The 22,421-nt window shown below is 42.0% G+C and overlaps 1 protein-coding gene and 1 pseudogene across 2 annotated transcripts in view; one reads left to right on the forward strand and one right to left on the reverse strand.

The window, feature by feature from the left end:
* N4BP2L2 (NEDD4 binding protein 2 like 2) overlaps positions 1-21,662 on the forward strand; it is a 79,016-nt gene extending 57,354 nt beyond the window's left edge. Inside the window, exon 7 of the mRNA XM_079773979.1 lies at positions 21,497-21,662. Coding sequence (XP_079630105.1) covers positions 21,497-21,647 — 151 coding nt within the window. The 3' untranslated portion in view covers positions 21,648-21,662. The remainder of the gene's footprint in view (positions 1-21,496) is intronic.
* On the reverse strand, positions 18,498-21,017 carry LOC307102003 (receptor-binding cancer antigen expressed on SiSo cells-like; annotated as a pseudogene). The gene is made up of 2 exons: positions 21,004-21,017; positions 18,498-19,215 (listed from the first exon to the last, which is right to left on the reverse strand). The product of its transcript is annotated as a receptor-binding cancer antigen expressed on SiSo cells-like (transcript).
* Positions 21,663-22,421: the final 759 nt, after the last annotated feature.

Raw genomic sequence — 22,421 nt, forward strand, 5'->3', positions numbered from 1 at the left:
GAAAAATCAATGGAAAAAATATCCTCAAGTAAAGATTAAAAAAAAAAAGGAAAAAAAAAGGCATACGGTGGCTGAATGGATAAGAAAAAATGACCCACATATATACTCTACAGGAGACCCACCTCAGAACAAAAGACTCACACAGGATGAGAGTGAAGGGACGGAAAAAATGTTTCCATGCAAATGAAAAAGAAAAAAAGCTGGAATAGCAATACTCATATATGACAAAACAGACTTCAAAACAGGCTATAACAAGAGACATAGAAAGTCACTGTATAATACTAAAGGGATCAATCCAACAAGAGGATATAACCCTGGTATACATACATGCACCCAATAGGGGAGTACCTAAGTATATTTAATAAACTCCTGGAGATCTTAAAGGGAGAGATAGGTAGCAATACAGTCATATAAGGGGACTATAACACATCACTGACATCACTGGATAGGTATTCCAGACAAAAAATCAACAGGGAGGAGAAACCAAGGTGGCGGCAAAGGTAAACAACTAAACTGCCACCTCGCACAACAATTTCCAAACTACAATTAAAAGATAAAACTTCTATCACCCAGAACCACGGGAAATCTGGCTGAGTGGAAATTTTACAACTAGAAGGAAAGAGAAAGGAGCACAAACACTGAAAAGCTGAGGTACGGAGGCACAGGAATCAGGCTGGTGGCAGGCGACTGGGCACGCGGCATTTTTTCAACCCGCAGGGAGACAAGCTCCCGATCACTCTGAAATCCAGTTTCTGGGGACACACGGGGGACCCAGACGCCTACGGAGAGAAGCTGGACTGTCGGCCTTCGGGTCGGAAAGTGAGGGTGACTTTTTTGCAAAGGTGCGCCCAGCAATCATTGTTTACTGCGCTGGAGCGCGGGACACGGGGACTTGGAAACGTGGAAAGACAGAGAAGGCAGACTAGCAGCCATCGCTGTCTGCCACACCCTAGCCAGGTGACGCCGTGAGACCCCGCCCTGCACAATCTACAAACCTGCCCAGGCTCCACACAGCGGCTTTTGCATATAAATGGCCTGCCCTGTGGCAGCTTAACCAAATAAACTGCAGCTCCAGACAGACTGCTCCAAAACCACCAAATCCCAAGAAAAGAGGAGAAAACTGTAGTTCTTGCTGTAGCTCCTGTTGGGTGGCCTCAGACAGTAGCTGACCTGCACCCATTGGAGATCAAGAAACTAGGGTATCTAGTGGTCGGTGTGAGACGACACCAGATTTCACCCACTCTCATAAGGGACACATTCAAGAGGCAGACTCAGTGAACACCAAAGCCCTACTGGAACAAGTCCTGCCCCATAAACGTGTCTCCAGCACCGCAATTCTTCCGTTATAGACACAGCGGATCCTCACAGCCAATTGGCCTGGAGGTCAATTCCTCCCAGTGACACCAACAACAATCAAGACTTAACTACAACAAGGCTGTACACACAGTCCACTAACGGGTGCACCAAGAGTGTCCACCTCAGGTAACTGGGAGGCTGACCCATTGAACCATATAGGACACCTAACACACAAAGCTACCCTACCAACTCAGGGAAGCAACGAAAATGAGGACACAAGGAAACAGGTCACAAACGAAAGAAATGGAGGAGAACAAATGAATGGACATAGAGTTCAAAACCACGGTTATAAGGTTTTTCAAGAATTTCCGAGAAAAGGCCGATAAATTTAATGAGACCCTCAAGGATATGAAAAAGGACCAACTAGAAATTAACTATACACTGACTGAAATAAAAAATATTATACAGAGACCCAACAGCAGACTAGAAGAACACAAGAATCAAGTCAAAGATTTGGAATACAAAGAGGCAAAGGACACTCCTCCGGAGAAGCAAGAAGAGAAGAGAATCCAGAAAGTTGAAGATAGTGTAAGAAGCCTCTGGGACAACTTCAAGCGTACCAACATCAGAATTATGGGGGTGCCAGAAGAAGAAAGAAAGCAAGACACTGAAAACCTATTTGAAGAAATAATGACAGAAAACTTCCCCCACCTGGTGAAAGAAATAGACTTACAAGTCCAGGAAGCGCACAGAACCCCAAACAAAAGGAATCCAAAGAGGACCACACCAAGACACATCATAATTAAAATGCCAAGGGCAAAAGACAAAGAGAGAATCTTACAAGCAGCAAGAGAAAAACAGTTAGTTACTGTAAGGTTTGAGGTGCAGGAAACTGGAGTCGGAGGTCACCAAGGCATATTAAAGGAAGGTTTATTCCCCAGGAGGGAAAGGAGCAGGGACCCAACCGGACTGCCTCCGCAGATGGAGGGGGATAGAGAGAGAGAGGAGAGCAGCACACGTGGGAGTGTGGAGCAGCCTTTTAAGGGAACAGGAAGTGGTTGGGTCCAGGGTGGAACTGGAAGGGGTGGGCCCCAGGGCGGAACTGGAGGGGTGGGCCCCAGGGCACTCAACACGTGTTGATTGGTGGTTCAATGTCTTGGGGATGTCTCGGCGGCAGATGCCAGTAACGTCTTAACTCCGCCTTGCAGATGCTTGCATCTGCTCTGGACTTCCCCTCTGCCTCAACCTAACAGTTACCTACAAGGGAGCACCCATACAATTATCAGCTGATTTCTCAACAGAAACTATGCAGGCCAGACGGGAGTGGCAAGAAATAGTCAAAGTGATGAATAGCAAGAACATTCAACCAAGAGTACTCTACCCAGCAAAGTTATCATTCAAAATTGAAGGGCAGATAAAAAGCTTCACAGATAAGAAAAAGCTAAAGGAGTTCATCACCACCAAACCAGTATTATATGAAATGCTGAAAGGTATTCTTTAAAAAGAGGAAAAAGAAGAAAAAAGTAAAGATAAAAATTATGAACAACAAATACATATCTATCAACAAGTGAATCTAAAAGTCAAGTGAATTAAAAATCTGAGGAACAGAATAAACTGGTGAACATAATAGAATCAGAGGCATCGAATGGGAGTGGATTGATAATTCTCAGGGGGAAAGGGGTGTCTGTGTGGGGGGTATGGGAAGAGACTGGACAAAAATCATACACCTATGGATAAGGACAACGGGGGTGGGGGGGGTGGGGAGGGAACCGGGTGATGGGGAGATATGGGGGGAAAAAGGAGAAACAATTGTAATAATCTGAACAATAAAGATTTATTAAATTTAAAAAAAATCAACAGGGAAACATCAACTTGAAATGACACACTAGATCAGATGGATTTAATTGATATTTACAGAACATTTCATCCCAAAGCTTCAGAATATACATTCTTCTCAAGTGCACATGGGTCATTCTCAAAGATAGCCCACATTTTAGGACACAAATCAAGTCTTTATAATTTCAAGAAGATTGAAATCATGTCAAGTATCTTCTTGGTTCATAAGAGCATAAAACTAGAAATAAACTATACAAAAAAACTCAAAAACATTCAAACACATGTAGGCTAAGTAGTATGTTATTAAAAATTAATGGATTCCCAATGAAATCGAAGAAGAAATAAAAAACTTCCTGGAAACAAATGAAAATGAGCACATAACAATACAAAATCTATGGGACACAGCGAAGTCAGTCTTGAGAGGGAAGTTCATAGAATTACAAGCCTTCCTTAAAAAAAAAACACACAAGAAAAATCTTAAGTAAACAATCTAGTCCTACAACTAAAAGAATATTAGAAAAAGAACAATAAGAAAAGCCCACAGGAAATAGAAGGAAGTAAATAATAAAGATAAGAGCAGAAATAAATAACAGGGATTTGGAAAAATACAAAAGATCAATGAAATCAAGAGCTGGTTTTTTGAAAAGATAAACAAGATTGATTAACCTTTAGCCAGACTCATCAAGAAACAAAGGAGAGGGCCCAAACAAATCTACACTAATAAAAGAGAAACATGCAAATTGACCACAACTCCACGACACCCGTCAGCCAATCAGGAGTGGGTATGCAAATTAACCCAAACAAAGATGTCGGGTTAATTTGCATACACAGGCATGGAGGGGCCAGGTGGGGCGGGATGCCTGCTATGAGGGGGAGGGTGGGGGGTGGTGGGAGCTACAGGAGCGGCACTCCACTGGGAGCAAGGACTTGCACGCTCCCGGGCGGCCAGCAGCGAGGACTCACAGGCTCCCGGGCAGCCAGGAGCGAAGCCAGGGGAAGGAAGGCCTATTCTTGCACGAATCTTTGTGCAACGGGCCTCTAGTAAAATCATAAATGAAAGAATTGAAGTAACAACTGAAACCACAGAATTACAAAGAATTATAAGAAAATAACTTTGAACAACTATATGCCAACAACCTGGGAGAAATGGAAAAGTCCCAGGAAACATGTAATCTTCCCAAATTCAATCAAGATGAATCAGAAAACCTGAACAGGTTAATAAAGATGTATTAAAATGAAGCACTAATTTAAAAACTCCCAGCAAACAAAAGTCCTGGATCAATGAATTTACAGGCAAGTTTTACCAACCATTCAAAGAACTAACACCTATTCTCCTTAAACTATTTCAAAAAATTAAAGAGGACAGAAGACTTCCAAGCTCTTCTTTTTTTTTTTTACTCTTTTTTTTTATTTAACTGTTTTATTTTTTTTAATAAATCATTATTGTTCAGATTATTACAATTGTTTCTCCTTTTTTCCCCCTTATCTCCCCATCACCCGGTTCCCTCCCCCCCATTGTCCTTATCCATAGGTGTATGATTTTTGTCCAGTCTCTTCCCATAACCCCCACACAGACACCCCTTTCCCCCTGGGAATTATCAATCCACTCCCATTCTATGCCTCTGATTCTATTATGTTCACCAGTTTATTCTGTTCCTTAGATTTTGAATTCACTTGATTTTTAGAATCACTTGTTGATAGATATGTATTTGTTGTTCATAATTTTTATCTTTACTTTTTTCTTCTTTTTCCTCTTTTTAAAGAATACCTTTCAGCATTTCATGTAATACTGGTTTGGTGGTGATGAACTCCTTTAGCTTTTTCTTATCTGTGAAGCTCTTTATCTGCCCTTCAATTCTGAATGATAACTTTGCTGGGTAGAGTAGTCTTGGTTGTAGGTTCTTGCTATTCATCACTTTGAATATTTCTTGCCATTCCCGTCTGGCCTGCATAGTTTCTGTTGAGAAATCAGCTGACAGTCGTATGGGTGCTCCCTTGTAGGTAACTAACTGTTTTTCTCTTGCTGCTTGTAAGATTCTCTCTTTGTCTTTTGCCCTTGGCATTTTAATTATGATGTGTCTTGGTGTGGTCCTCTTTGGATTCCTCTTGCCTGGGGTTCTGTGAGCTTCCTGAACCTGCAAGTCCATTTCTTTCATCAGGTGGGGGAAGTTTTCTGTCATTATTTCTTCAAATAGGTTTTCAGTATCTTGCTCTCTCTCTTCTGGCACCCCAAAAATTCGGATATTGGTACGCTTAAAGCCATCCCGGAGGCTCCTTATGCTATCCTCACACTTTTGGATTCTTCTTTCTTTCCGCCTCTCTGGTTGGGTGTTTTTTTCTTCCTCATATTCCAGATCTTTGGTTTGACTCTTCGGGTGCGGTGGTCTACTCTGTATAGTCTTTATTTCAGACAGTGTATGCATAATTTCTGACTGGTCCTTTTCCATTTTTTTGGTATTCTCATTTAGGTCCTTGAAGGTCTCTTCAAGTTTATCAGCGGTTTTTAGAAGATTCTTGAGTAACCTTATAAATATGGTTCTGAACACTGTGTCGTCCATTAGTTGGCTTTCATCTATCTCTCCTACTTGTGACATACTTCGATGTCTCCACATTTTGCTGCCTCCCTGTGTTGATGGAGTGGCTTTGTGTGGTCGGTGACCTATAGGGGCCAGTAGCTCAGCTTCCCCAATCACCCTAGGTGGTCGCCCTTTGTGGGCTGAGTGGGAAGTCTTGGTGTAGTTAAAAGCCCTGATTGCTGTTGGTACACTGGGAGGAATTGGCCTCCGGTCCAATTGGTTGTGAGGGCCTGCTGTGTCTATAACGGAAGAATTGCTGTGCTGGAGACACAGTAGGGCTTTGGTGCTCACTGAGTCTGCCTCTTGAATGTGTCCCTTATGAGAGTGGTTGAAATCTGGTGTCGTCCACACCGACAGAAAAGTCACTCTCACTCTCCGACTGATGGCCGAGAGTCCTGTAGGCGTCTGGGTCCCCCGCGTGTCCCCAGAAACTGGAGTTCAGAGTGTTTGGGATTGTTGGTATCACTGGCGGGAATTGATCTCCAAGCCAGTTGGCTGTGAGGATCAGCAGTGTCTCCGCTGGGAGAGCTTCTGTGCTCAGTTTGGATGGGGCGGAGTCTCAGGGTGGCGCAGACAAGCTTTGGTTTCCTGTCTGCTCCGCCCTAAGAGGGGCGGGTTCTCCGTGCCGAATTAATGGCTGCGCGCCTCTGAGAGAAGGCAGCTTTCGAGCCTCTCCCGCTGCCTAACAGACCAGTTTCTCCCCAGCTGGGGCTGGGTTTCAGGGCAGACCAGAGGTTTTGTTTTACTCCCGAATGAGAAATCCAGTCACTGGGAGGGCTGTGCTCAGCTCGGATAGGGCGGAGTCTCAGAATGGCGCAGACAAACTTGGTTTCCGTCCACGCCGCCCTAAGAGGGTCGGTTTCTCCGTGCCCTAATGGCTGTGCGCCTCTGAGAGAAGGCAGCTTTCGAGCCTCATCCACTGCCAAACAGCCCAGTTTCTCCCAGACCGCAGCTGGATTTCAGTGCAGACCGGAGATTCTGTTTTTCTCCCAAATGAGAAAGCTAGCCACGCAGCGTCTGCTGCCCTCCCTCTCCGCACGCTGCGAGCAAGCCTGCCGCGTATTCCGCTGCCCGCCCTTTCCGCGCTCACGGATCTCCGCACCTCCACAGCTCCTGAGGCTCAGCGTCCCCCTCTCCTCTCCTCTCCAGTTGCAGGTTTTCCACTCTGCCAGCTTTCTGGTGGTTCTGGATGGTGTGCGCTCTGTTTTCCAGTTGCTGTTTCAAAATTGTTGTGGTAGGCAACAGTTAGGTGTTTACCCTATGCCGCCATCTTGGTTCTCCTCCAAGCTCTTCTTATGAGGCCAGTATTATCCCAGTTCCAAAACCAGATAAGGACACTACAAAGAAAGAAAATTACAGGCCAATATTCCTGGTGAACATAGATGCTAAAATCTTCAACAATATATTAGCAAGTCAGACCCAGCAATGCATTAAAAAGATCATACACCACGACCAAGTTGGATTTATTCCAGGATTGCAAGTGTAGTATAATACTCGCAAAATTATTTTCCATCTCTTCACTTTCATCCTGTGTGATTCTTTTAATTTGAGGTGAGTCTCTTGCAAACAGCATATATATGGGTAATGTTTTATTATCCATTCAACTATCCTATGTATTTTTATTGGAGCATTTAAGCCATTTACGTTTAAGGTTATTATTGATAGATACTTATTTGTTCACATTTTTATTTTTATGCCTGTGTTCCTCTCTCTGTGTCTCTATTTCTTCTTACCACAGTCCCTTTAACATTTCTTGCAATGGTTGTTTGGTAATAAACTCTTTTAGCCTTTTTTGGTCTGCAAAGCTCTTTATTTAACCTTCAATTTTGAATGATACCCTTGCAGTTAGAATAGTCCTGTATTCAGTCCCTTGCTTTTCATTACTTTGTATACTTCATGCCACTCCCTTATGGCTTGAGTGTTCCTATTGAGAAATCAGCTTACAATCTAATAGGAGATCCATTGTAGATAAGTTTCTGTCTCTCTCTTGCAGTCTTTGAGATTTTTTCTATGTCTTCAATGTTTGCCAGTTTAATTACGTGTTGTTTAATTACGTGTCTAGGTGTGTGTCTTTTGGAGTTCATCTTCATTGGGACTCTATGTTTCCTGAACTTCAGTTGCTTTTTCCTTGCTTTAGGTAAATTTTCTGTCATCATTTCTTCAAACAGATTCTCCATTCCTTGCACAGCTTCTTCTCCTTATTGTACTCCTATGGTGCATTTCATGTTGTCCCAAAGCCCCCTTAAACTCTCCTTCTGCGTTTTATTTTTTCCCCAATAGCTACTATGAATGGGTGTTTTTTTCTACCTTCTCTCTTTTAAAAAAATATATTTTTATTGATTTTATAGAGGAAGGGAAAGGAAGAGAGAGATAGAAACATCAACGATGAGAGAGAATCATTGATCAGCTGCCTCCTGCACTATCAGGGATCGAGCCCACACCCAGTCTGGGAATCAAACTGTGACCTCCTAGTTTGGGGGTCTCAACCACTAAGCCACAGTGGCCAGGCCGTACCTTCTCTTTTAACTTGTTGATTTGCTCCTCTGCTTCTTCTACTTGACTCCTTCCAGGGTATTTTTTATTTCAGCTATTTCTTCTTCATTTCCCCTCAGTTCATATTCATTGTTTCTATCTTTTTTTGTTGTTGTTATGCTGGTGTAGTTCTCATTAAGTTACATAAAGTTCTCCTTAAGTTACTTGTAGTTCTCATGTATTTGAGCACCCTTAACCATTACTTGGAATTCTTTATCTAACAAATTGTTTGCCTCCATTTCATTTTGTTCCTTTTCTGATGAAGTCTCCTTTTCTGTCATTTAGGGGTTGTTTATTTGTCTCCCCAATTTTGCTGTCCCTTTGTATTTGCTTGTATGCATTAGATCAAACTACTATGGCTCCCAGTCTTCTTGGGGTGGTTTTATGTAGTAGGTGTTTTGTGGGACCCAGTGGTGCAGTCTCTTAGACCTCCTGAGCTGGGTGCTCTAGGAATGCCCCTTATTTGAGTTATTTGAGTTCTCCTGTTGTAATTGGGTCTTGAGTGTTGTCCCATTCATGATTGGAATCCCCTCTCAGGGTGGCTTACTGTGAGGCTCACCCTTGCACACGTCGTGCAAGCTGTTGTGGAGGTGCTGACTGAATAGAACAAAATACAACAAAACAAGAAACAAATGGAACAAAACAAAAACATACACAATACCCCTACAACAACCACAAAGGAAGAGAGAAGAAAGAGAAAAGAGCCAAAACCGGTTTGGCTCAGTGGATAGAGCGTCAGCCTGCGGACTCAAGGGTCCCGGGTTTGATTCCGGTCAAGGGCATGTGCCTTGGTTGCGGGCACATCCCCAGTGGGGGTTGTGCAGGAGGCGGCTGATCGATGTTTCTCTCTCATCGATGTTTCTGACTCTCTATCCGTCTCTCTTCCTCTCTGTAAAAAATCAATAAAATATATTTAAAAATATATATATATTTAAAAAAAAAGAAAGAGAAAAGAGATCAAGAATTATAGAAGCAAAGTCGAATAAGGCTGTCTCCTGGCGTAGACACAGCTGATCCTCACAGCCATTTGGCCTGGAGGTCAACCCCTCCCACTGATACCAACAACAATCAAGACTTAACTACAACAAGGCTGTACACACAGTCCACAAATGGGTGCACCAAGATTGTCCACCTCAGGTAACTGGGGAGGCCGAACCACTGGCCCATATAGAACAACTAGCACACAAAGCTACCCTACCAACTCAGGGAAGCAGCAAAAATGGGGAGACAAAGAAACAGATCAAAAACCAAAGAAATGGAGGAAAACAAACAACTGGAGATAGAGTTCAAAACCATGGTTATAAGGTTTTTTAAGAATTTCCTAGAAAAGACTGATAAATTTAGTGAGACCCTTGAGGATATGAGAGAGATCCTTGAGGATATGGAAAAGGACCAACTAGAAATTAAACATACACTGACTGAAATAAAAGATATTATACAGACACCCAACAGCAAACTAGAGAATTGCAAGAATCAAGTCAAAGATTTGAAATACAAAGAAGCAAAAATCACTCAACTGGAAAAGCTAAAAGAAAAAAGAATCCAAAAATTTGAAGATAGTGTAAGAAGCCTCTGGGACAACTTCAAGCGTACCAACATCAGAATTATGGGATGCCAGAAGAAGAGAGTGAGCAAGATACTGAAAACCTATTTGAAGAAATAATGACTGAAAACTTCCCCCCACCTGGTGAAAGAAATAGACTTACAAGTTCAGGAAGCTCACAGAACCCCAAACAAAAGGAATCCAAAGAGGACCACACCAAGACACATCATAATTAAAATGCCAAGAGCAAAAGACAAAGAGAGAATATTAAAAGCATCAAGAGAAAAGCAGTTAGTTACCTACAAGGGAACACCCATACAATTGTCAGCTGATTTCTCAACAGAAACTATGCAGGCCAGACGGGAGTGGCAAGAAATAGTCAAAGTGATGAATAGCAAGAACCTACAACCAAGAGTACTCTACCCAGCCAAGCTGACATTCAGAATTGAAGGTCAGATAAAGAGCTTCACAGATAAGAAAAAGCTAAAAGAGTTCATCACTGAACCAGTATTATATGAAATGCTGAAAGGTATTCTTTAAGAAGAGGAAGAAGAAGAAAAAGGTAAAGATAAAAACTATGAACAAATACATATCTATCAACAAGTGAATCTGAAAATCAAGTGAATTAAAAATTTGAGGTACAGAATAAACTGGTGAATATAATAGAATCAGGGGCATAGAAAGGGAGTGGACTGACAAACTCTCAGGGGTAAAGGGGTGTGGGGGTGCGGGAAGAGACTAGACAAAAAATCGTTCACCTATGGATGAGGACAGTGGGGGGGAAGGTAAGGGAAGAGGGTGGGATGGGAACCAGGTGGAGGGGAGCTATGGGGGGAAAAAAGAGGAACAACTGTAATTGAACAATAAAGATTTATTAAATTTAAAAAAAAAGAATTATAGAAGCAGATGTGAGAGTGATCTGGTTGCAGCATCTGTCACCTCATTGATCACCAGGGTTGATTCGGCTGATCTGGCTGGCTAGGCGGGTGTTCCCTCCTCCCTCACCAATCCATGAGTACGCAGAACAAAAAAGGCCACATGCTAACCTGACAAGCTCAGGGAAGGCCTTGCATGTCACTCTTTCAAACTTAAAGACCTAAAGTAACCACAAAGGATGATGTGAAATAAAAACTTTAACTAAAAGCAGTTATGGTTGGTAGTCATGTCCTAGGCCGGTATTTCCCCTGACAAGGTCAATTTTTACCTTAACTGAGCCTGTTGTATTTTTGCAACTAAGATAATATACCTATGAAATGTCAGAGTAACTTGTAATTTCCTTTTCCCCTGACCCCTGGGGCACAATCAAATGTGCCTGGGCATCAGGACGGAGACCATAAATTCCTTCATTGTTATTGTTATCATGTTAATTATTGACTATTAACTATTCTGTACCCATCTAAGTAATGAGTCTATCATTTTACTTTTTATCCAATCCCTGAGGTACCCCCCCCCCTGCTTTGCTTTCTCCTGCCTCCCTAATCTATCACCAATGGATTTCATGTAACTCATTTACATCTCTTCTTTTGATGTAAGGTATAAAACAAGGTGAAAAACCACCATTCTCTGGAGCATTATCCCAATCCGTTGAGATTCTGCTTCCTCCCTTCTTCTAGAACCCCCATGATGCAAATGTTGGTAAGCTTGAAATTGTCCCAGAGGCTCCTTATACTATCTTCATATTTTTGGATTCTTTTTTCTTTTTGCTCTTATGACTGGGTGTTTTTTGCTTCCTCATATTCTAAATCACCAATTTGATTCTCTCTACTGTTGATTCTCTATAAATTATTCTTCATTTCAGTTAATATATCCTTCATTTCTGATTGGTTCTTTTCATGTCTTTGATGTTCTCACTAAGATCCTTGAAATTCTCACTAAGGTCTTTGAACGTCTCCTTAACTTTCTTGAGCATCTTTACAACCATTGTTTTGAACTTTGTATTTAGTAGTTTGCTTGCTTCCATTTTATTTAGTTCTTTTTCTGGAGACTCTTCTGTTCTTTCATTGGTGACACATTTCTTTGTATCCACATATTGGATGCTTTCCTGTGTTTGTTTCTATGTATTAGGTAGAACTGCTATGTCTCCTGTAATTGGTAGAGTGGCCTTGTGTAGTAGGTGTCCTGCAGGGCCCAGTGGCCCAGCCTCACCAGTCACCTGAGCTGGACTCTCTAGGTGTGCACCTGTGTAGGCTGTGTGCACTGTGTTTTTGTAGTTGAGCCTTGATTGCTGTTGGCATCCTTGGAAGGAATTGACCCCTCAGGCCAATTGTCTATGAGGACCAGCTGCGACTACAGTGGAAGAGCTACTGTGCAGGAGACACCCCTATGGAGCAGAACTTGCTTCAGTGGGGCTTTGGTGCTCTCTGAGGCCACTCCTTGAGTGTGTGTCACTCATGGATGTGATAGAGTTGTAATCTGGCATGATCCAAAGCTGTTCACTGGGTGCACTGTGTCTGGGGCTACCCGGCACAAGCTATAGAGCAATCTGCAGATGGCTGATACTTGTGCTGGTCTTGGAGGTGCCTAGAAGAGGCCAAGCTGTGGAACTTGGCAAGCTGCTGCTACTATCAGGCTTGGGGCCACTTATCAAGAGGTATGGGGCATGTGGAGTCCAGTTGCTACTTGTTTGAGAGGAGAGTCTGAATCCTGAGCCAGGACAGATCATTCATAAGGGAAAGCTACTTCAGAAAGAATGGATGGAACTGCAAACTGTGTGGACCATATCTTAGGGAATCACCAGGGCAGGGTGAACAGTGTGGGCCAGGTTGATGGATACTCAGATTTGGCATCTGCTAGTCAGCTCTGTGAGAGGGGAGGTCTCAGCAAAGGAACAATGACGTCTGCCAGCACTTTTGTCCCCCAGTTCTTGCCCTGATGCCAGACAATTTAGTTCCTCATGTATGTCTCTGGACCCTTTCAAGCTGTTGTCCCAGTTCTGTAGCTCAGAGGGAGTGAGTCCAAGTAAGTCTGTGCATGGTCCTTTAAGAGGAACTACCTGGGTTTCCAGCTGCCTCCATGTCACTCAGCCACAATCCCTGCTGTTTTTTTTTTTAATTTCTTTATTGATTAAGGTATTACATATGTGTCTTCATCCCTCCATTATCCCTGCTGGTTTTTACAGCCTGAAGTTACTGGGACATCTCTTCCTGGCACTGGAACCCTGGGCTGATGGTTCTGGTGTAGAACTGGACCCCTTTTTCCTCATAAGAGGCCTCCTCAGCAAGGTGTCTCCCCTGATTTTAAACCACCACATGTGGGTGAGGGACCAGCCTGTTCTGCGCCTCCACCCCTCCTACCAGTTTCAATGTGCTTTCTTCTTCTCTAGTTGTAGGACTTCCATTTAGTCTCAGGTGGTTCTGAATGATGGTTGTTCTGTATTTTTGTTGTAATTTTGATGTGGTTGTGGGAAGATGCAAGTACAGCTTTACCTATGCTACCATCTTGGTTCCTCTGTTCTACTTTTAAAATTTCAAATTAATCTTACATAAACTTTAGTTGTAACTATAATAACTACTCATTGCATTTATAAACAGGTTTATATTTGCCTGACAGGCATGGCTCAGTGGTTGAGCATCAACCTATGAACCAGGAGGTCACGGTTCGATTCCCAGTCAGGGCACATGCCCAGATTGCAGGCTTGGTTCCAAGTAGGGAGCATACCATAATAATCTTAAGGTCCATCCATGCTGTCACAAAGGATAAGAGATCCTTCTTTTTTACAGACATGTAGTATTCCACTGCACAAATGTACCTCAGCTTTTTTATCCACTCATCTCTTATGGGCACTTGGGCTGTTTCCAGATATTGGTTTTTGTATATAATGCTGCTATGAACATAGGGTTGCACATAATTGCTGGAAGCCAATTCTAGCATGTCATAACTGCAAGAGTTTCATCAAAAGGTTGCTGGAACTTGGGGACACAACAAGGGATGAGTCACATATGTTATGGCCTGCTGGAATGGTTAAAGGCATTTCCCCAAACCTAAAAAGGATGCATTAAATTGTTTGCTGCCCGAGGAGAGAAACCAAGATGGCGGCATAGGTAAACACCTGAACTGCTGCCTTGCGCAACAACTTCAAAACTACAACTAAGAGACAAAACGGACATCATCCAGAAGTACAGGAAAGCTGGCTGAGTGGAAATTCTAAAACTAGAAGGAAAGAGGAAAGCACACTGAGACTCAGAGGAGCTGCGGAAGTAAAGTGCAGAGGTACAGAGGCGCTTGCGCAGAGAGGGCTAGCAACTGAGAACGCGGCTGACTTTTTCAAGCTGGAGAGAAACAAAAGCTCCCGACTGCTCTGAACTCCAGTTCTGGGCGAGACTCTGGGGACCCAGACTCATATGGGGAGAAACTGGACTGTCTGGCAGCAGGCGAAACTCGAGGGCAGCTTTCTCTCAGAGGTGCTTGCAGCAATTACCAAGGGACACTGAGACCTGAGGGCCTCTTAGGGCAGGGCTGACAGGAAGCCATTGCTGTTTGCTCTGCCCTGAGACTCCACCCCATCCAAGCTGTGTGCAGAGGCTTTTGCATATAATGGTCACGTCCTTTGAAAACTAAACTTACCTAACAAATGGTAACTGAGTCAGAGAGACCCAGAACACCCAAAAGAAGGCCCAAGGCCCACAGCAGCTTGCATTGCTTCACAGCTGGGCCTCATCTGGGCACCTCCAAAACTCAAACAAAGAAGAGGAATCTGCAGATCTCTCCGTAGCTCCTGCTGGGTGGCCCCAGGCAGAGGCTAAATTAGCACCTCCTTGGAGATCCAAGAGCCAGTGTACCCAGTGGTCAGAGTGGGACCATCCAGATTACAACTCCTGAGATCCATAAGGGACACACTCAGGGGGCAGACTCAGTGAGTACCAAAGCCCCACTGAAGCAAGTCTTGCCTCATAAGGGTGCTTCCAGCACAGAAGTTCTCCCATTATAGACACAACTGCTCCTCACAGCCAATTGGCCTGGAGGTCAATTCCTCCCAGTGATACCAACAACAATCAAGGCTTAACTACAACAAAACTGTGCACACAGCCCACAAAGGGGTGCACCAAGAGTGTCCACCTCAGGTAACTGGGGAGGCTGAGCCACTGGGCCCTATAGGACACCTAACACACAAAGCCACTCTATCAACTCAGGGAATCAACCAAAATGCGGAGACAAAGAAACAGGTCACAAATGAAAGAAATGGAGGAAAGCAAATGACTGGATATAGAGTTCAAAACCACGGTTATAAGGTTTTTAAAGAATTTTCTAGAAACTGCCGATAAATTTAGTGAGACCCTCGAGGATATGAAAAAGGACCAACTAGGAATTAAGCATACAATGACTGAAATAAAGAATAATATACAAAGATCCAACAGCAGACTAGAGGATTGCAAGAATCAAGTCAAAGATTTGAAATACAAAGAAGCAAAAAACACACAACCGGAAAAGAAAAAAGAATCCAAAAAATATGAAGATAGTGTAAGGAACCTCTGGGACAACTTCAAGCATACCAACATCTGAATTATGGGGGTGCCAGAAGAAGAGAGAGAGCAAGATACTGAAACCTATTTGAAGAAATAATGACAGAAAACTTCCCCCACCTGGTGAAAGAAATAGACTTACAAGTCCAGGAAGCGCATAGAACCCCAAACAAGAGGAATCCAAAGAGGACCACACCAAGACACATCATAATTAAAATGCCAAGAGCAAAAGACAAAGAGAGAATATTAAAAGCATCAAGAGAAAAGCAGTTAGTTACCTACAAGGGAACACCCATACGACTGTCAGCTGATTTCTCAACAGAAACTATGCAGGCCAGACGGGAGTGGCAAGAAATAGTCAAAGTGATGAATAGCAAGAACCTACAACCAAGAGTACTCTACCCAGCCAAGCTGACATTCAGAATTGAAGGTCAGATAAAGAGCTTCACAGATAAGAAAAAGCTAAAGGAGTTCATCACTGAACCAGTATTATATGAAATGCTGAAAGGTATTCTTTAAGAAGAGGAAGAAGAAGAAAAAGGTAAAGATAAAAATTATGAACAACAAATACATACCTATCAACAAGTGAATCTAAAAATCAAGTGAATAAAAAATCTGATGAACAGAATAGACTGGTGAATATAATAGAATCGGGCATAGAAAGGGAGTGGGCTGACAATTCTTAGGGGGAAAGAGGTGTGGGTATTGGATTTTGTCAAATGCTTTTTCTGCACCTATTGATATGATCCTGTGATTTTTGTCTTTCTATTTATTTATGTGATGTATTGTGTTTATTGATTTGTGAATGTTGTACCAGCCTTGCTTGCATCCCTGGAATAAATTCCACTTGGTCATGGTGTATGATCTTTTTAATATATTGCTGGATACTATTTGCTAATATTTTGTTGAGGATTTTAGCATCTATGTTCATCAAGGATACTGGCTTTTAATTCTCTTTCTTTGTAGTGCCTTTGGTTTTAGAACTAGAATAATGCTGGCCTCATAAAAAGAGCTCGGAAGTGTTTGTTCCTCTTAGATTTTTTTGGAATAGTTTGAGTGTAGGTGTTCTTATTTGAATGTTTGGTAAAACTCCCCTGTGAAGCCATCTGGACCCAGGCTTTTGTTTGCTTGGAGATTTTTTATTACTGCTTCTATTTCATCAGTTGTTATTGGCCTATTCAGGGTTTCTGAATCTTCCTGATTCAATTTTGGGAGATAGTATTTTTCTAGGAATTTTTCCATTTCATCCACATAGTCCAGCTTGTTGGCATGTAATTGTTCATAGTATTTTCTTACAATTCTTTGTATTTCTGTGGTGTCAGTGGTTCCTTCTCCACTTTCATTTCTGATTTTATCTATTTGGGTCCTCTTTCTTTGTTTCTTGATGAGTCTGGCTAACAGTTCATCAAGCTTGTTTATCCTTTCAAAGAACCAGCTCTTGGTTTCATTTATTTTTTTTTTCTGTCTCTATGTCATTTATTTCTGCTCTATTTTTTATTATTTCCTTCCTTCTACATATTCTGGGTGTTTCTTGTTCTCTTTCTAGTTCTTTAAGTTGTAGGGTTAAATAGTTTATTGTTATTTTTTGTTTTGTTTTTTTGAGGTAGGCCTGTAGTGCTATGAAATTCCCTCTCAGGACTGCTTTTGTGGTGTCCCAGAGATTTGGGTTGTTGTGTGGTCATTTTCATTTTTGTCCTGGAAGTGCTTTTTTTTCTTTCTTTCTTTCTTGATCTCATTGGTAACCCATTCATTGTTTAATAACATGCTATTTAGCCTCCATGTGTTTGAATGTTTTGGGGTGTTATTACTGTAGTTGATTTCTAATTTCATTTCACAGTGATCTGAGAAGATGCTTGATGAGTTCAATCTTCTTGAACTTGCAGAAACTTGTTTTGTGTCCTAACATGTGGTCTATTTTTGAGAATGACCCATGTGCAATTGAGAAGAATGTATATTCTGTTGCTTTGGGGTGAAATGCCAATTTAATCCATTTGATCGTGTGTGCTTTAGAGTCACTGTTTCTTTGTTAATTTCTTGTCTGGAAGATCTATCCAGTGAAGTCAATGGGGTGTTATAGTCCCCTACTATGAGTGTATTGTTCTTGACCTCTCCCTTAAAGTTCTCTAGAAGTTTTTTTTATACATTTAGGTGCGCCTATATTGGGTGCATATATGTTTACCAGGGTTATATCTTCTTGTTGGGTCAATCCCTTTAGTATTATGTAGTGACCTTTGTTGTCTCTTGTGATGGCCTTCATTTTGAAGTCTATTTTGTTGGATATGAATATTGCTACCCCAGCTTTTTTTTTTTTCTTTTCCATTTGCATAGAAAAATTTTTCCCATCCCTTCACTCTCATCCTGTGTGTATCTGTTGTTCTGAGGTGGGTCTCTTGTAGACAGCATATAGTTAGGTCATGTTTTTGTATCCATTCAGCTACCCTATGTCTTTTGATTGGGACATTTAATCCATTTACATTTAAGATTATTATTGATAGGTACTTATTTCTTGCAATTTTAATTCTGTATGCTTATGTTTCTCTATTTCTTCTTCTCATTACAGCAGTCTCTTTAGCACTTTTTATAATGCTGGCTTGGTGGTGATGTACTCCTTTAGACTTTTTTTCTTTATTTTGTCCGGGAAACTCTTTATTTGACCAGCTATTTTGAATGATAGCTTTGCTGGATACAATAATTTTGGTTCCAGATCCTTGCTTTCCATTACCTAGAGTACTTCATGCCATTTCCTTCTGGCCTGTAGAGTTTCTGATGAGAAATCTGTTGTCAGCCTTATGGGAGTTCCTTTGTAGGTAATAGTTTGCTTTCCTCTTGCTCCCTTTAAGATTCTTTGTCTTTAATTTTTGGCATTTTAATTATGATGTGTCTGGGTGTGGGCCTGTTTGGGATCTTCTTTTTTTTTATTTTTATTTTTATTTACACCCATTTATTCAGCTAGAAACACCAACTTGAAAAGGTACTGGTATATTTCATTTGTAATAATTTGTTTACAGCAAACAACTATCGTATAATGGAACATGTTGAAGAAAATATTGTCTCATAAGTCTTTTTTGTTCTTTTGAGTCTTAATCACTACAAGTTCAAGGTACTTTGACAGAATCCCAGTGACCTGAAGGGCCTGATGAATGCATTAAATCAAACAGTGTGTATTCAGAAAATACTCTTAGATCCATTCAAATGTCGCTTGGGTTGTGGATTTCACATTTCTCCACTGGCACTAGGACATTTGAAGAACATTTGTTATGAAAGTTTCACACCAACTTTGTTTGCTCCTTTTTCATTAGCCACTGTGCCTCCATTTCCATTTTCTTTCTCTGCTGTTCCGCTGCTCTCTTTTCTCTGTCTATCTTCTGCGGCCTCAGAACCTCTGCAGGCTGCGTCTTCCTCTTCTTCCCAGGCATTGGTATTTTCCTGCCAGGTATCCAAGTCACCTAATTCAGGTGATTGATGAATAAATGGCATATCTTGTGTAGCTGCTAATCTACTCGAGAAACCTGTGCTACCATCTGGGATGCCAAAATTTAATGGTTCTCTCCTCTTCATAATGATTTTCTGAGTTTTCCTTATAGTTTGGTGTCATGTCCTTAAAATAGTCAGGTTCCAGTTGTTCCAAAGCATTTTGTTATGTTGCCACATTCACATTCCCGCCTTCAATCTTTGTACTTGTGGGAGCATCTTCATCCCAGGAAGTCCACTCTTCACCATTTGTCTGTTTGGGAACTGATGAATAACCAACTGTAGTTGGCAAAGTTATTTGGTCTCCACTTAATTTCCGTCCTCTGCCAGATCTGCATATTAATCTCTTTAGGAATGAGAATAATGTCGCTAAGCAGGTACAAATTTTAAATAACCGAAACTGATAGCCATGATGGGAATCAAAACCTGCCCCTCCCCCTCCCGCCCGCCAGGCGGCGGAGACTCCGAGCTGCCTAGGGCCGCCCGCGCGCACACAGCTCCGCTGGTTCAGTCCCAGGCCGCTCATGCAAAGGCGGCGCGCTCTGTCACAGGCGCTGTTGCAGCTGCCACGGCCGCCGCCGCCTCCTCCTCCTCGGGAATCCCTCTGTTTGGGATCTTCTTGCTTGGGACTCTGTGCTTCCTGAACTTGTGCAACTTTTTCCTTTACCAGGTTAGGGCATTTTTCTGCCATTATTTGTTCAAACACATTCTCTATCCCTTTCTCCCTTTCTGCCTCTTCTGGCACACCTGCTATTCAAATATTGTTATGTTTAATGTTGTCCCACAGCTCCCATAAGCTGTCCTCCTTTTTTAAAAATTGTTTTTTCTTTATGGTTCTCTGATTGAGTGATTTTTTTCAACCCTGTCTTCAATTCTCTGATTCGATCCAAATGAGGCATTATTTTAAAATAATGCATACTTAAAACATTTTATTTGAACTTAAATGCATACTTATATGTTCATTCATTAACCAATCTTTATGTATATTTCTGTTTAGTGGAATGTTATCCTTTTTTGTGCATAAGCCACACCAGTGATGCATTGTCAAGAATGTCTAGTTTTATCCTAGCCGGTTTAGTTCAGTGGATAAAGTGTTGGCCTGCGGACAGAAGGGTCCTCGTTTCTATACTGGCCAAGGGCATGTACCTCCGTTGCAGGCTCCTCCCTGCAACGATGTGTTTCTCTCACATTGATATCTCTCTCCATCTTTCCCTCTCTCTAAAAATCAATGGAAAAATATCTCGGGTGAGGATTAAAAAAAATAAATTCAGTCTTTAAAAAAAAAAAAAGAATGTCTAGTTTCTGTTAATGTAAATTGAAGAGAGAACCCAAAGAAATCTTCAAAACAACGAGAGTGCAGAACTGTGGTTTTTATTATTTTAAACCAAACTATAGTTATTCTGACCACCCCTAATTTAATAACAATTGTTTAGTACTATATGGACAGAAAATGGCCTCTCCTTTTCTTTGCTATGGCCTTCCACAATTAATTAGAAGCACCTGGTAATCAAACCTTGAGATTGCTGGCTCCTGTATTCAAACAGCAGGATTGAGATAAGACTATACTCTCAAGATTGCATTTTTGCATCCCCCTCCTCCCAGCTATTTTAACAACTCTGGGATAATTTGCATCAAGGATTCTCTAGTTAGTAGAAAGTCCCAAAAAAAAAAAAAAAAAAAGAAAGTCCCTCCCACCTCCCTTTTAGACACACCTCTTTTGAACGCTTCATAACTTTTGTTCTAAGCTGTTTTACAGGCTTGGGAAAAATATAAGACATCCTTATTACATCTGCTGGACTGTCTCCTGGAAAGCAAACAAACTATAACTTTTCCAGACAGCCCCCACTACTGCCTCCAGGTATCTGCTCAACTTCAACATAATCCCCCTCCATTCCTTGTTACTTAGCAATAGCAACAGCTTGCTCTTTAAAAGTGCAAGCCACTCTTTTTCCCCCCACCCTGTATTGACTAGCAATACACTTGGAAAGTAAAATAAATTTCCTCACTGCATCTTTTCTCTCAGTTATGAATTCTTTCACAGCCCACATCACTGGCCAAACCCTAACATGCAACTCATCTTTATTGAGTAATTTACTTCAATTTAACTTTTTACAGAAACTTTCTTTCCTGTACTCATATTCCACTGGTTGAGGTCATGTTCACATATCATTTACTCAAACTACATAATTATAGTAACAATTGTGCTAGTATAAAGAGACTTGGAAATAAACTCATCTGACTCTTTGTGAATATACAGCCCTAAACAATGGAGCAGAGGATATGGCTGTACTAGAGAACAGCCATCTAGCCAGGGGCATTTTGTATGCATTGTGCTAATGATTTGTAAACCTGCACACTAAAAGTAATATTTTAGTTTGTTAATGTTATACAAATAATCCTAGCTAATAAAAGGGTAATATGCAAATTAACCGTCACTCTGTCACAAAGACGGCAGCACCCATAGCCACAAGATGGCGGCACCCAGTCCTCTCAGCCCCGCCGGAGTCCCCCAGTCGCGGGGGCAGAGGGCGGCCGCTGAGAATGGGCAGTGTGAGCAGCCTGGTGGAATGCTTGCTTCGTCGCCGCGGCAAAGAGGCAAGTGTTCTGCGCCCAGCCAAGGATGGGCCTCTGGCCATGCCGGGCCGTGGATGGGCCTGTGGGCAGTGGAGAGCCTCTGGGCAGCAGGCGCGGAGCGGCCAGGCCCTGCAGAGAGCTACTGGTGCATGAATTCATGCGCAGGGCTACTAGTTGTTATATATTTTCTTAATTCTTTTATATTTCAGAGAAGAAGATTTGAAGAAAACTGGTCACAGGCTCAGCAAAACAGAAGAGAAACAGAAAAAGAAATTAAAAGCAGAAAGGTCATATGCCTCAACCTTTTGCAGCAAGGATTCAGAATCTGGAGAAGGGGCCACGCGCAAATGGATATACTAGACAAGAAATGTAAACTTGGAAGTCAGTGGGGGAACCAGGCGGAGGCCCTTCTCTAGTGGAATGGGTCCCCGAATATCTGGACCCATCGCTTTTTATTTACTAGAATATACATTTGCTCTTTAGCAGAGCAAACAGACATATCAAAGGTAAGGTTTGGTAAACAGTAAAAGATTATCAGGTTAGGAGATTGCCTTCAGCCACCATTGTCTTGACAAATCAATCAGTGCATAGCTTTTAGCCCTTGCTAAAGCCCAAAGTCCATCAGCCTTCTGAAGGACCTCTCTCATTTATTATGCTAACTACTTGTTGGACTTTGCCTCCAGAATATCCCCCTTTTTTGTTTTAATAATAAATTTAGAAAGGTGTATGCCATTCACAGAACTCTGGTCCTTTTAAGATTTTTAAATTCAATGAAAAGGATTGACTTCTTTCGTGTCCTTTTAAAATTGCTGCCAGGCATCTAAGGAACTAGTTTGCAGTAAGCTCCTTTCTGGGTCATCAGTTCTTTGAGTCCCTTCCCAATCACTGTCCCCTGTGACATGACAGCAATGGTATTCGAATTATGAATGGTGGACAAATGGTGGGCAATGACAATGCAGGTCTGACCTTCTTTGGCTTTGTCCAGGGCAACCTGCACTGATGCACAGCTGATGACTGCTAGCATGGCAAAGCGTCTTTACCATCCCCCATCTCTGGACTGTTTCTCCTATGTCTCATCAGCGTGTTGCTTGGGGCCACTGCTATCTGGGGCTGGAGTACTTGGTCAGTTCCTCT

This window comes from Cnephaeus nilssonii (genome assembly GCF_951640355.1).
Source record: "Cnephaeus nilssonii genome assembly, chromosome: 6".
In the NCBI taxonomy this organism is placed as follows: domain Eukaryota; kingdom Metazoa; phylum Chordata; class Mammalia; order Chiroptera; family Vespertilionidae; genus Cnephaeus; species Cnephaeus nilssonii.